At 37.0% G+C, this 16,469-nt stretch overlaps 1 protein-coding gene across 1 annotated transcript in view; it reads left to right on the top strand.

Annotated features, from left to right (window-relative positions):
• SLC9A9 (solute carrier family 9 member A9) overlaps positions 1 to 16,469 on the top strand; it is a 613,140-nt gene that overhangs the window by 351,488 nt on the left and 245,183 nt on the right. The window contains exons 10-11 of the mRNA XM_019656952.1: positions 12,067 to 12,180; positions 13,775 to 13,886. Coding sequence (XP_019512497.1) covers positions 12,067 to 12,180; positions 13,775 to 13,886 — 226 coding nt within the window. The remainder of the gene's footprint in view (positions 1 to 12,066; positions 12,181 to 13,774; positions 13,887 to 16,469) is intronic.

Below are 16,469 nucleotides of genomic sequence, written 5' to 3'. Positions count from 1 at the left end.
GGGTCTGCCCACCTCTAATTAGTCCGCGTGGGAGTCCCTTTGCTGCTCAGCGTGTCCTGCAGAGTTGTGTTTTCGCTGCCGTGGTTTGCGCGAGCTAATTCAGTGACTTCCTTACCGCGGCCATTTTCGCTCTTTCTTCAGAGTTTTTAAATACATGTTATCCCTCTAATGCAGTTAAACTGTTCTTTAGTTTTGTTTGCACTATTAAGTTGCTTTTTATTTCCCCCTAAAGAAAAGCTTTGCTAAGCAAAGATTACTTTTAACCTGGGTCCAAAGGCTCACAAATTGTAAATTAATGGAAATAAAACAAATGTTGTTTACTGTACTGGATAAATAAAATGTTGAGTCAAGTAGTTTTCATTGACTTTGAATAAGGAGGAAGTAGTTTGAGGTTATTCGTATTGAATACTGAATCGATTAGCTTCACATTGTTTTTGTTGTTATTATGATGATAACAGTGATGATTGATTTGGGGCTGGAGTTTTTGGGTTTTGTTTTTTCTTTTTTCCAAAATTGACCAATAAATCTCTCCCCTCAGTAATTGACTACTCTGGGCCAGACTGAGGCAATGTGGTCCAAATAGTCTTAATTAGTGGCTTCTGTCAGCATGGACATACTGTACATTCTCCTTTTGAAACATGTCTTCAGGAGATTTTTGTGGGTAAAACAAAATTGAACTTGCCCACACATTTCATTAAGTGTCCTGAAAAGGAAATTATTATGAAGACTGTTTATTCAGAGGAATGTTGCTATATGATATAAATAGACAAAAAATGCTAATCAGCACTGCTGTGTTGTTATAAAGGGAACCTTTTTTAAATGCTAACAACCATCTACAATTTAAAATAAGTGAATCTGTAAGACTGTCAATGGTTTTTAAAAGTTGACAAAAACTAATTTTGGCAAAAATGTTGGGTAAAGGGCACCCTCTGCACCTTTATTACAGATGCAAATCAGAATATTCTTTCTAATGGTTACACTGATAGTATGTTGAAAAAGAAAAATTAATGTATATGCTTTGACAGAAGGAGTCCATATCTAGGATTTTAACCTAAGGAGTAAACACCCAACTGGGGAGAGAGCTTTGTACAAAGGTCCTCAATAAAGCATTGTTTATAAGGAGGAAATCTGGAAACAACCAAATGTCTAATATGTTTACAGTGAAATAAAATTTGGTAGGAAGATACAGGGATTATTGTGCAGCCACTATTGTTTAGTAGATTCAAATTTACTGCCATGGAAAAAAGCTTATAAAATATTGAGTTAATTAAAGTAAGTTATATAAAAAATATGGTCAGGTTTATGTAACATTATGCAAGCTATCTACAATCAATGAATAAAGAGATCACTGAAAACAATGTCCCACAAAAAGGTAAGTGCTTTTGGTGTTGTTGTTGTTTGTAATTTTTGCAGTCAAAAACAATTTTTAAAGAAGATAAGAAAAATATTAGAAATATTAGAAATATTATAATATTAGAAATAAGTAAGAATGATTGATAACTTCTGAAAATAAAAAGATGAAGAGTTGCTGCTTGAGTAAGGCTAAAGGAAGAAAACATCTGGAAAATTTTTTATTCTACTCAAAATTTTTGTTCTACTTAAGTCTACTTATTTAATTATGAAAGTAACACAGGTTCATGGTAAAAAAAAGAAAGAAAGAAAGAAAGAAACAATAATAATGATACAAATATCAAATGTCCATAAAGTGAAGTGAAAATTATCTGTATCTATATATGTTAATGCACTTGATGGATTCATATACATAAACAAACATATCCTTTATTTTTAAACTTTTTTTTATTATCTAATAATGGATCTTAGATATATTTTATATCAATATATAGAACTCTGTAAAATACAGAAGGTGCTCAAAAATGTATACATTTCTGTATATTCTATTATATGATTGTATCCTATTTAACTATTCCTTTTAAAAATTTTTATTAAAATATAGCTAACATACAATATTATGTTAGTTTCAGATTCATAGTTATTCAACAGTACCCACCTGACACTATACATAGTTATTACCATGTTATTGATTATATTCCTTATGCTAAAGATAAGTCCAGCAGCCATCTGACACTATAATATGCTATCGCAATATTATTGACTATATTCCCAATGCTGTACGCTACATCTCCATGACTTATTTGTTTTATACCTGAAATTTTGAACCTCTTATTTTCCTTCACTTTCCCCCCTTTTCTAAGTTTTCAATTACAGTTGACATTCACTATTACTTTATATTAATTTCAGGTGTACAACTTAGTGGTTAGACATTTATATAATTTAAGAAGTGATCTCCCTGACTAGTCTAGTACCCACCTGGCACTACACATAGTTATTACCATACTATTGACTATATAACCTATTCTTTATTTTATATCCCCATGACTATTATATAACTCCCAATTTGTATTTCTTAATCCCTTCACCTTTTTCACTTTGCCCCCAACCTCCTTCCCATCTATTACCCTTATAGATCTAGTACCCATGTGACACCATACACAGTTACTACAATATTATTCACTATATTCCTTATACTATAACCTAGTGACTACTATAATTCCCATGACTACTGTGTAACAACTAATTTGTATTTCTTAATCCCTTCCCATTTTTCATCAACCCCCAACTCCTTCCCATCTGGCAACCATCAAAATGTTCTCTGTAATATGGGTTTGTTTCTGTTTCATTTGTTTGTTTATTTTTTTCTGTAGATTCCACTTATAAGTGAAATCATATAACATTTGTCTTTTGCTGCCTGACTTACTACACTCAGCACAGTACCCTCTAGGTCCATCCACGATGGCATATTTTATTCTTTTATTATGGCTGAGTAATATTCCATTGTATATATGTACCACCTCTTCTTTATCAATTCATCCATTCAGGGACACCCAGGTTGCCTTCATATCTTGGCCATTGTAAACAATGCTGCAATGAACATATGGATGAGTACATCCCCTTGAAGTGGCGTTTTGTGTTTCTTTGGGTAAATACTCAGAAGTGGGATTACTAGAGCCTTTTTTGTCTTTTGTTATAGTCTTTGTTTTAAAGTCTCTTTTGTCTGATATAAGTATTGCCACTCCAGCTTTTTGTTTGTTTCCATTTTCATGAAATATCTTTTGCCATCACTCTACATTCAGTCTGTGTGTGTCTGTCAATATGAAGTGAGCCTCTTATAGGCAGCATATGTAAGGGTCCTGTTTTCTTATCCATTCAGTCCCCATCTTTTGATTGGAGCATTTACTCCATTTACATTGAAAGTAATTTTTGATAGGTATGTAATATTGCTGTTTTATTATTTATATATTTTTATTTTTTATTTGTTTTGTCTTAAAGAAGTTCCTCTAAGATTCCTTATAATACCGGTTTGGTGCTGATGAACTTCTTTAGCTTTTTCTTGCCTGGGAAGCTCTTTATTTCTCTTTCGAATTCTAAATGATAGCCTTGCTGGGTAAAGTAGTCTTGGTTGTAGGTCCTAATTTTTAATCACTTTGAATATTTCATGCCAATCCCTTCTGGCCTGCAAAGTTTATGTTGAGAAATCAGTTGATAGTCTTATGGGAGCTCTCTTGTAGGTAACTAACTGCTTTTCTCTTGCTACTTTTAAGACTCTCACTTTGTGTTTAAGCTTTGGCATTTTAATTATGATATGTCTTGGTGTGGACCTCTTTGGGTGCATCTTGTTTGAAACTGCGCTTTTTGGGTTTCTATATCTATTTCCTTCACCAGGTTAGGGGAGTTTCTTTTATTATTTCTTCAGGTAGGTTTTCAATTCCTTGCTCTCTTTTTTCTCCTTCTGGTAACCCTGTGATATGAATGTTAGTATGCTTGATGCTGTTCCCGAGGCCCCTTAAACTTTCCTCATTTTTTTGGATTCTTTTTTCTTTTTGCTGTCCTGATTGGGTGTTTTCTCCTACCTTATCTTCAAATTGCTGATTCAGTCCTCTGCTTTATCAAATCTGTTGATTCCCTGTAATGTATTCTTCATTTCTGTTATTGTAGCCTTTATTTCTGACTGGTTCTTTTTTTATGTTTCCTATCTCTTTGTTTAAGCTCTCCCTGAGATCATTGAGCACCCTAATACCATTGTTTGGAACTCTGCATCTGGTGGATTGCTTGTCTCCATTTTGCTTAGTTCTTTTTCTGGAGCTTTGTTCTGTTCTTTCATTTTGGACATGTTTCTTTGTCTTCCTATTTTGGCTACCTCCCTGTGTTTGTTTCTGTGTAGTAGGTAGGGCTGCAATGTCTCCTTAGTAGAGTGGGCTTACATAGTAGGTGTGCTGTGGGGTTCAGTGGCATAGTGTTCCTGGTTACCTGAACTGCACACACCAAGTGTGTTCCTTGTGTGGGTTGTGTGTGCCTTTCTGTTGTAGTTGAGTCTTGGTTGCTGTTTACATGTCAGTGGGAGGGATGACCCTTGGGCTTATTGGTTGTGAGGACTGGCCATGACTACAGTGGAGGAATTATGGTGCAGGGGCTGACTCTACAGAGCAGGATCTGCCTCAGCAGGGCTCTATTTCTTTCATTGTGGATATTTATTTCCAGGTTTTTGCTAATACAAACGATTATTATAAAATTTCCTGACTGAAAAATTATACACAAAATTACATGTGGTGTCTTGAATACATTCACAAATGATTTTGTTTATCCATGTACATTGTTGATTCTTCTGGAATTTATTTGGATATAAGGAGTGCATTAAGAATCCATCTTTTGGTCTGGCTGAGTGGCTTGATGGTTAAGAGCTGGCTTGGGACGCCAGAGGGCCCCGGTTCGGATCCCACATATGAGGGCCAGTGACACTGCCCTCCACAGCTAAGATGCTGAACAACAGCTCAACCTGGAGCTGGGCTGCCATGAGTCACCCGCAATGGCGTAGGCTGCAGCCCCTGCTATAGTGGGTTGCCATGGGCTACTGTGTGTAGCCAGCAGCCAGCGTGAGCAGCCAGCAGCTGCTGTGAGCGGCCATCGAGAAGCCAGTGACTGATCTGCCTCACCTGGGAAGAGTGCAATGATGGTGCCAACTTGGGCCAGTGAAGCAACGTCCTCCACAACTAGACTGAAAACAAAATGACAGCAACCTGTCTGTTCTCCTTCCCCCAATTCCCCAGTGCTGTTCCCATCCCCCCAATTCCCCAGTAAAAATCTTAAAAGAAAAAAAAAAGAATCCATCTTTTTTCCCCAAAAAATTAGCCAACATTTTTTATAATCTTTCTAAACATTCTATCTTTTCCCCCAATGACATTATAAAATTGTCATTTCTCTATATTGATATACATATTATCTGTTACAAAATAAATTGCTATAAAACTCTGGATGGGAAATTCACAAATATGATTCTTCACCCAGAAAAATAAATAATCAAGAAGAGTTACCCATGAGGGATAGCTGATGTCAGAACAACTCTCTTTTAGGAAGCAACTAGTAAAGTTGGATTAAATTCAGAAAAGCAGGTGTTGAAATGAATTGACAAGAAACCACAGCATTTAAGACTTAAAGTAACAAGATACAACAAAATTGCTTCTTGAAAACACTTATAAAATTGGTAACTCCCTCACAGATTTATCAGAAAGAAAAAACATGAATTATCACTATTAGGGAGAAAAGACATAACTACAGACATAAAGATACTGAAGAATCTTATGAACAACTGTATGTCAGTAAATATGGAAATTTAGACAGAATGACAAACACAGCTCAAAGACTAATGCAGAAATGAATAGAAAATCTGACTAAGGCTATATGTATTAGAATAATTGTATCTTTAGTTAAAAATATTTCTGCAAAGAAACACCAAGCCTAGAATTCTTCTACGCATTTAAGGAAAAGAATAAGAACCAGGTTTGTGAAATGTCAGTAACTATAACAATAAAATCTGGTAAAGATGATACAAGAAAGGACAATTATTATATAAGCCAGTCATTTGTCATATGAACACAAAAATCATAAAATACAATATTAGAAAATTAAATCCATATTTTAAAAAAGGAATTGAAGGGACCATCTTTTATCTGTTGAAGAGTTTCTATGAATTTAGTGGAGATATATTGAAAGTTTTCCCTTTGAGATTGGGAATAAGACAAAGATGCCCCACCACCACTTCTATTCTGTAATGTGCCAGAGGTCCTAACAAGTGCAAGATGCAAAATGTGTGATGACTGGAAAGGAAAACAAAACTATCCTTATTTGAAAATGCATGATTGTGAAAATCCAAAAGAATCTACCAATAAACTATAAGAATTATAAATAAATTTAGGAAGGACCTGAATACAAGATCAATTTAAAAATTAATTGTATATGTGTATCTAGCAACAAACAATTAGAAAATAAACTGAGAAGTGTGCTATTTACAATAGCAACAAATAACATCAAGTATCTAGGAAAAAAATCAAATCTAACCTAAGATGCACAAAATCTTTATAAAGATATTCTGAGGGAAATTCAAGAAAGCCAAAATAGTTATAAGAATATACTATTTAAAATAGATTCAAAATTTCAGTACTGTAAAGATGTGCATTCTATCCAAATTTATCTATACATTTAATGGAATTCCAACTAAAATGCAGTAAATTTTTATGGACATGGAAAAAGCTAATTCCTAAGTTCAAATGGCAATGTCAAGAGGCAAAAATGTGGATTAAAAAAACAGCACTAAAAACAAGTGTCCGCAAGACTATATAAATCAAATTGAAATGCTGATGGGAGTGCAAACTGGTACCACCACTTTGGAAAACTGCTTGGCACTAATATCCCAATAATTCTACAAAAATGCAAACGTGTATTTATAGCAGCAAAATTCATCATAGCCCCAAAATGGAAATAACCCAAATGTCTATCAGTAATGGAATAAATAAATAAATTGTGATATATTCATATAATGAAAAAAACAAGCTATTTCTACATACAACATGAAGAATCTCACAATCTCACATCTTGAGTAAAAGATGAGTAAAAATATGAAATAGTGTATATTGTCTGATTCCATTCATATAAAACAAAAAAAAAGGAAAGTTAATTTGTGATGATAGAAGGGCAAGTAGTATGTAGTTGCATTGAGTTGTGGAGATATAACTGGGAAGGAAAGCAAGAGTAATTCTGGAGTGTTAGTAATATTCTGTTTTACAATCTTAAATGGTAAACATATGATTTACTCACTTTTCTGAGCGATTAAGCATCAATAAAAACATTTTTTAAACATGCAAAAATAACCAGAAAAATTCCGAAGAATAAGGGAACAGTCTATATCTATGGAATTTTACAATGTATTATGTATCTACATTAGTTAAAAAGAATGTGGTATTGGTACAGGAATAGATAATAATAGGAAAAAAGAGCAGGTTCAGAAGTGGACCTAAAATCAAATTTTTATACAATGCATATGTAAAGAGTTACTTGTAATTTTGGTCAGTATTGGATGTCAATAAAGTATTGGGTTGGCGGAAAAGTCATGATGCATGTTTGCAACAGATGGCACTAGTTCATTTTTGGAAGTACTAAAGTCATTCGCATCTATGTTATTGCTATGTCATTTGACAGCTGACAGTTTTAGCTTTATTCTAAAAAAATGAGCGATTTGGTTGAGTTTTGGAGATTTTACAAGTTGAAGATGGAAGACCAAACTGTGCATTTTCACTAAATTTTACTATTTTACTTCCATAAAGGGAAGAACGCGCATCAAGCTTGTGAAAAGTTGCATAAAGTTTATGGTGACAATGCTCTACAAGAACGTCAGTGCCAACGATGGTTCATGAAATTCCATGCTGGTGATTTTGATCTCAACAACGCTCCTCGGTCACGGAGGCCCCCCGAGGTTGATGATGACAAAATAAAGGCATTGATCGAGTCAAACCCACGTGACATGACACAAGAGATTGCAGAGACATTGAACATCCATCATTCAAGCATTCACAACCACCTGAAGAAGCTGGGATACATAAACAAGCTCGATATTTGGGCTCCGCATGAACTCAAAGAAGTTCATTTGATGGCACGTATAAACATCTGCAATATGCTCATTAAATGTGAGGAAAACGATCCTGTTTCAAAACGACTGATAACTGGTGATGAGAAGTGGATTGTTTACAACAGTGTGGTGTGCAAACGATCGTGGTCCCGAAGTGATGATTTACCTCAAACGATATCGAAATCAGACATTCATCAGAGGAAGGTTATGCTTTCAGTGTGGTGGGATTTTAAAGGTGTTGTGTTTTTTGAGCTCCTACCAAGGAACCAAACGATCAATTCGAAGATGAACTGTCGGCAATTGGACAGTTTGAATGAATCCATCGTCCAGAAATGTCCAGAGCTTGTTAATTGTAAAGGAGTTGTGTTCCATCGTGACAATGCAAGACCACACACATTTGATCACCCATCAAAAATTATTGGAGCATGGATGGGATGTGTTGCCACACCCACCATACTCACCTGACCTTGTGCTGTCAGACTTCCAGTTGCTTCGCTCTCTTCAAAACTCCTTGCGTAGTATAACGTTCAATTCAGATGAGGCTCTAAATTAGAACCTTGTTCAGTTTTTTGCCCATAAAGACAGATCCTTCTATGAACGAGGAATTACGAAGCTCACTAAAAGATGGCAAAAGGTTATCAAACAAAACGGGCAATATATCATTGATTGATCTTTGTTCTTTATATAAATAAATGACCTTTGAAAAACATAGACAAAATACGTCATGACTTTTTTGACAACCCAATAAGTGATTAAACATAATTAAAATGCTGAATTATCCAAAGGAAGAAAATCTCTGGAAATAACTGAAATGCCCATCAATAGATGACTGGATAAAGAAATTGTGGTACATTTATACAATGGAGTATTACTCTGCCATAAAAAAATGAAATCTTACCATTAGCAACAACATGGATGGACCTAGCAGATATTAGGCTAAGTGAAATAAGTCAGACTGAGAAAGACAAATACCATATCTCACTTATACGTAAAATCTAAAGAACAGAATAAATGAGCAGACAAAACAGAAATAGACTCATAGATGCGGACGAACAAGCTGGTGTTTGCTACATAGGAGGAGGGTTGGGGGGATGGGTAAGAAAGGTGAAAGGATTAAGTACAAATTGGTAGTCACAAAATAGTCTTGGAGATGAGAAATACAGTATGGGGGAATATAGTCAAGAATGTTGTAAAAACTATGTATGATGTCAGATGGGTACTACCAGACTTATGAGGGAGGTGCGGTGGAATCACTGCATAAATTATATAAATGCCTAACCACTGCACTGTACACCTCAAATTAATATAAATTGATATTGACTATCAATAGTTGCAGGATGTGAAGTACAGCATAGGGAATATAGTCAATGGTATTGTAATAGCTATGTACAGTGTCAGATGGGTAGTAGATTTGTTTGTACACCTGAAACTAATAAAAATAAATAAAAGAGAAAAAAACAAAGGAAGAAAATCTCTAAAACAAATATTTAATACCATCAGTCCCCATGTAAAATGTATAGGACAGATTTCCATTGTATCTCAACAACCAATGGAAAAAAAATGACTTTATCCATATACTTTTTTCCACCTTTAAGGTGAGTAATAGATCAAAACTGGGTGGTGGTGGTGGTAGTGGCAGGGATAACAGACTTGTTACTCACAGAAAAAAGTAAAAATTGACCACACATCATTTTGTTTATCATCTATAATTGAGTCAGAGAGGTGTTTTGTTTTGTTAAACTGGTGCAGGATTATAAAGGAGTTTGTATTATTAAGTGATAGAAACCCTACCTCAAGTCAAAAAGTGGTTTCTTGGTCTCTTTAATTCAAAAGTCTGAGGGACTTTGCCTTGGGAGAGGTTGAATACAGAAGATTAAATGGTGTCATCAGGACATGGCTTCTCCCTCAGATGGCTATTTCCCCTGTGATCACAAGATGGCTAGCAGCAGCTCTCTAAACTGCATGCTACTAAATTCAATACCATGAAAAGTTGGGTGTCTTTGTCCCAACATCCCCTGAAAAGGCCTCATTGTTTTCTTTTGTTTTGTTTTGTTTGCCTTAAATGAATCATACCAAACACACTGAATTTAGCATGCTGGCTGGAGAAATACATGATTTGTGTAGTGTAGTACTAAATCACACATCCCATATCTGAGCTATGGGGCTGAGAGTGGGGAAGGAGATGGACCCCAAAGGGAAATGGAGATGTGACCACCAGGAAGAGGCCTCTAGACTGCAAAATATCCCCTTTTAAGTCCAGTTGGAATGGGGGCAGGAGAAGAGGCCCGATGAATTTAACCTTGGCTTATGTCTATTAATGTTAAAAACTGGATAGCTGCCATGATGTGAATGTTTGTGCCTACCCCTCCCCCCCCCAATTCAGATGTTGAAGCCCTAACCCTCAATGTAATGGTATGCGGAGGTGGGGCATTTGGAGAGTGATTAGGTCATAAGGGTTGAGCCCTCAAGAAGGGGATCGGTGCTCTTATAAGAAGAGACACAAGAAGGATGACCTCTTTGTCCGCTGTTTGAGAATATAGAAAGTAGGCTGCTGTTTGCAAACCAAGAGGAAGGCCCTCACCAGAACCAAATCACCTGGCACCCTGGTGTTGGCCTTCCCAACCTCCAGAGCTGTGAGCAATACATTTCTATTGTTTAAGCTACTCAGTCTATAGTATTTTGTTATGGCAGCCCGAGCAGATTAAGACAGCCAAATCTCACTTCTTGAAAAAGTAAAGATTTAATGAGGTAGAAAATTGTTCCCCATCCCCTATATTTTCCCTTTATATTTTCAAGTTTTCTGTGGCTATCTGGGTGACAGTGTTTGCTGAGATGAGCTGGCCTAGAATGTGAAACGAGTTCTCAAAATAACTGATGATTGCTGCCACTGCACAAAGACCGTCTTGTGCCACAGGAGCTGTATCTTTTCAAATCCTTTCTTTCTATTATTGGTTTTAAATAATGTTTCTGACAAGATTCCATTTTTCTTTCTGTCAACTGTCAGCAAACAGGTATTGGGCATTATTTGTAAGGCTGTAAATACATTACATGGGGGAAAAAATGAGTTCTTAAAAAGCCAAGAGAAGTGCCTACAGAGACATTTACCTAACGTGATATTTACGTAGGTCTGAGAAGGGAGTTTCAGAAAGCTCCAAATGAAACGTGTGGAATGTAAACTAAAGTCTCTTCCAAATCTGCTTCAGCTGCAGCCCCTGGACACATTTCCCTTTTATTTCTAATCTAGAAGTTGGAGAACTTTTTTCTTGGTCAAATCGAATTGTTTAGCTAATGATCTAAGAATAATTCTAGGGAGCACTCGTCAGCATAGATGTTATTACTCCATTCCTCTGACTGAATTAGATGTATCTATTGTGTTCTTGCTGAATAAACTGATCCATGGGATTAATCATCTTCTTTTTACCAGCTAGAAATTCTAGACATTTAATGAATATACCTACATCAATCAACGTAATGAGTCTCATTGTCTGGGGTTTGAAATATACTGATCATTCTAATCTTGAAATATAGTCGACATTCATCCTTATTCCAAGTTTCCAGGTTCATCCCTCCTGCCTGCCTAAAGAAGATAATTTAGCTGAAGCTTTTTTAAATGTGGTTCTTCAGGTTCTGGGAACTCAAATGCACCTAATGGGTAATGTGCAAAAGGGTCTAAACAATCTTTAGTTTGTTTACTACTACACCATAAGCAAATCACATAGTTTCAGTTTCTATAATGGAATTTCTGTCAACCCAGGAGGAATATTCCATGGAGGACCATGCAGGTTAATTTTACCCAAGGGTATCTGCGGCAGCCTTGCATTAGAAAGGAGTGTGGGGTGTTAACATGGTTGCAGCATCTGTCCCTGGGTAGAGAGCCATGGTAGTGTCATCTGGCCTGACAAGACAGGCAGAGGCCCCTGTGCCCCGCCTCCTCCCCACCACACACACCCAGCCCTGAAGCTAAGCACAAGGCCAGTGGGTTGGGCTTCCTAGATACAGGAGGACCATCAGTCATCAAATATAGTTACAGGTTACTAAGTGGAGCAAACCCAAGTCATAATTAATGGTTTTTGGTTTCTGTTTGTTTTCAGTTGTTTGAATTTATGAACTTCTTGGCTGAGAACGTCATCTTCTGCTACATGGGCCTGGCGCTGTTCACATTCCAGAATCATATATTTAATGCTCTTTTTATACTTGGAGCATTTGTATCCTTTGAAATATTAAATATGGGGTGATGAGGGAAGAAAACAAACTACTTACTTTTACTCATTATTCTGTTAAATTGTTCAAGTCATTTCCTCAGGTTTACTGTGGGGCTCAAATTTAAGGCAGATGTGTAATGCCTAGCTAGGAGGGAAAAGAATCCTAAGAAACTGGGCCTTTAGTAAATGCTTATGTTTCCAGATAAGAAGTTTGGGATCTGCTGGGGGAAATAAAGGGGAAAACCTAAAGGAGAATGACATTTTTTGAATATTCACAATATGTTTAAAATTATAAATCATTTCCATAAAAATATGTCAATCCATCCTTTATAAATAAATGTATTTAATCTGCATTAGCAAGTATCAGAAGACAGTCAGGATTATTAATCTTTAAAAATACTTTCATTATAAGATGGTAAAATCTTCTTTCCAGTAAGGACTTTGAAAGTAGGATATATAGAATAAAAATCGGATGAAATTAGCATGATGGATGTGCTTTCAATATTTTAAATATTGTGGATGTGTAAGTTTATTTTAATAAGATAACCCTTTCCTATAAAGAGAATAACAGATAAAATCTAGACATCACTTTTAATGTGAAGGACTTTTCTAGCTCTAGGCCTGGGGTATAGGCCTTCCCAGTGGGAATGGATGTCTGTACACAAGCATACTGAGGTGCTAAGGATGTTCCCACGGACAGTCAGCAGCTGTTATCCTTCTTTCCACTTGGAGAATGGACAGACAGATGCCCCCTCAGCTACAAGCAGGTGCTCTTACAGCCAAGAGAGCGACCCCCCTCTGTAAGCCCCATTCTAACTACGCATTTATGCTTGCCTCCTGTTCTCTCCTCACAGAGCTCTCAGCTGACTCTCCAATTTCACCCCAAAGCTGGAGCTTAGAAGGAAGCTCCCTCCTCACAAATAACTCCATCCCATCTGAGGGGGAACTAAAATAGACGGGCTATTGGGAAAGGAGTTCAGCATGACAAGAGGAGGGTGAAGACGACCACCAATATTTTCATAGATTTAACCTAAAAGTTTGGATTTAGTAAAATGCCCCTGAAAGTGTCAGTTGCATTATACGTTTAGAAAAGCAATCCCTCTCAAAATTAAATCTAGTAGAAGGAAAAAATAAGTGAAGCTTGCTAGAGACGGGGAATATAAACTGATGGTAAGTGAGGTGGTAATCATGAGAGAAGTACATTTATCCTTTCTGAAGTGCTGCTTGAGAAGCTAATGCCGGCCGCTGAATGGTCTCTGCCTCAAATTTTGCAGCAAAATTGAACATAGAGTCAGTCATCAGCAACATAAATGTAATGAGAATATTTACAGTGATTGAAATGGTATTGGGTTAACAATTGTAAACCAAATATAGATTCAAAGAAATGCAGAGTCCTCTATTATTTCTGGAAAGGAACTGACATTGAAAGATGAATTTTGGAAGCAAATTGGACATACGAGTATATGTCTGGACATGTGTATCCCTGTTTTCTGAGTCATAATATAGAGAAACCTAAAGACATAATAATTAAAGCCCGAGAACTTGCCCGCTCACTGCATCACCATTTTCCTCAATGTGTCCCCGTGCCTCTCTCCAGCTAGCAATCTTTGTGGCCAGAGCCTGCAACATATATCCCCTCTCCTTCCTCCTGAATCTGGGCCGAAAACAAAAGATCCCCTGGAACTTTCAGCACATGATGATGTTTTCAGGTATGTGGACTGTATTAGATGTCAGTGCTGCTGTTCTCACACTCTCACAGGACCACAGGACGTGCAAAACCACGAGAAGGCTTGGAGGCCTTCTGGGGAAGTGCAATTTCTCTTTACCCCATTGTTCCTAGCACCTTGCTGATACTCTGTAAACTCTGAGCAACAGTGAGATTCCTCTTTCCAGAAGGAAAATGAGATTAAAGGAAATCTTGTTGGGATGGCCTCAAGGTACAGTATCTGTTAGAAAATGGCCTGGAGCCGGTATTGGACTTTTCCCTGACCTATTTCAGATCAGTTTTCATATTGGGGAATTTGCATGATCATGAAGGTAAGTAGTCTGTAAATGGTGCCATCCTTGTCCAGTGTTAAGGCTCCTTCTTCTTAAGTATGCTAAGCTCCAGCAGCTTCTCATGGTTAACACAAAAGCAGATCATGTCTAAGTATGCTCAGTTATTAGTGAAGAAAACAAGTATTAATTGCACACTCCACAAGTGCCAAGAGCAGTTCCAGGCACTGGGGGATGAAATTGACAAAGTCTCTGCTCTCGGGAAGCTTATGTTCTACATGCTTAAACCATTCCTGAAGCCTCCTTTTCTGAAAGGAAGTAAACCAAATGAATCTGTTGACCCTGAACCACTTTGGGCATTGTGGTTTCTTTCTATTCAGTTAACATCCCCAACATTAGTCTTTCCTGCTCGGAGACCTTTCCCCTTATATGTCTTCTGTGTGTGTATCCACTTACATCAACTTAGAGGCTGTTCATGAGGAGATATGTAAGAGCAAAATAAACAAAGAAACTTCTCTCAGGATAGAGCAAACAAAGAAAATTTGGGGTTTACAGGAGGACACTGAAAAAAGTGAGAGAAACTATCGTTTATTGAATATCTACTATTTGCTACTCACTATAGATCAATCCTATGACATAGATATTAACCCATTTTTCAGGTGGAGGAACTGATGTTCAAGATCTCAAAGAGGTTAAGTAACTTGGCTAAGGACTCAATCATTCCTGAACTAAGTGGGCCTGTGAGACTCCACTTTAAACCCAACCAAGGGTCTGAAAATGCACATTTTTAGAAGTAGTATTAGGAATAAAAGCCTTGTTTCACTTTCAGTTTCATTTTAGCCTGTTCCACACAATGAAGGGTGGCAGCTCCCAGGTTGAGAATGAGGTGTTTAATAAAGACCAGGCAAATGGAGATCCAGAGTTAAAAGCTGTCCTTCTGGAGGCCATGGTAGTGCTTCCCTATTTTCCAGACACGCCAGAGTGAGAGTCATGAAGAGAAGTTGGACTGACAGGTGGCCTTTCACCTAGAGCAGCAATGAACTTTGGTGATGAGCTCACTTCTTCTATGGGAAAGCAAAACCGCAGATTTGTTCCCTTATAAATAGGAAGTTAGCACAGGGTTGTGTTTCTGAAAAGCATTTCTAGGAGGTGGAAAGTACTCTGCCTTCTCTCCCATGAAAACATCAGTAGTTTTATTCTGGAGAGTAATGGCTTATTTTTAAAACTGGATATTCTATTTTAAACACTGTTTTACTTTACAAAGAATACTTTGAGGAAAGTGTAGGGTTTTAGATAGCCATATCGAGATGTGAAGTATCTGCCCGAATGGCCACCTGGCTTGGTGATTTCTCCAGGGTTGGGTCTCTTCTGTGTTCGCTTAGCTATAGAATTGGGGCTGCTTTAAAAACTGAGGCCAATAATAAGGTGTGTACAATCGGGGGACTTGAGGAAGCCTGGAATTTGATGATATCTTTATGATATTCTAAAGCAGGAGTCAGCAAACTATGGACTTTCAACCGATTCTAGCCCGTGCCACTTTTGTAAATAAAGTTGAAACACAGGTAGACCCCTTCTTTTACACATTGTCCATGGCTGCTTTTGCACTAGAGGAACAGAGTTGAGTTTGTTGTAACAGAAACCATATGGTCCACAAAACCTAAAAAATTTACTTTGTTGCCCTGTTCTAAAGCATCTTCACTCTCTAGAAGGAAAAGAATAACCCCATCCCATTAACGAGGTTAACATTATTAGTTTGAGTGGTATGCTATTCAGCTACTTCTATCTTTAAAAAGACCATCATGCCAAAATTTCAGGGCACTTACGTACATATGACTATGATGTTCAGAGAATGACACCCATTGTCTTCCACGTTGAGCATCGATGCCATCTGCCAGTCATCGAGTCACAGACAGTTAGCAGTTTAGCAGCGTAGCCTCCAGGCCACAGTCATGTTGGGCCAAAATGAGCTTCTGTTTATAGATTTGATTGGATTTTGTACACTTTTCACATTGAAATGAATCTGAACAACAAAGAGTTGGGGTTACTTCTTCATATTTTTTTGTAAATTATTGTTATTGTGAAACACATTTTTTAGATTAGTTTCAGCTGTACAACACAGTGCACTAGCTATACTTTTTACCCCTCGAGGTGACAATCCCCTTCCCCCAATCTGCCACCCCACTTCCCAACCCAATATCACACATATCTATTACAATTGCCTTGACTCCACTCCCACACTATACTCCACGTCCCATGACTATATATACATATATATATATATATATATATATATATAT

This window comes from Hipposideros armiger, unplaced genomic scaffold, assembly GCF_001890085.2.
Source record: "Hipposideros armiger isolate ML-2016 unplaced genomic scaffold, ASM189008v1 scaffold_270, whole genome shotgun sequence".
NCBI classification, from domain to species: Eukaryota; Metazoa; Chordata; class Mammalia; order Chiroptera; family Hipposideridae; genus Hipposideros; species Hipposideros armiger.
The sequence above is the reverse complement of the archived record's forward strand: the minus strand, read 5'-3'. Positions and strand labels throughout refer to the sequence as shown.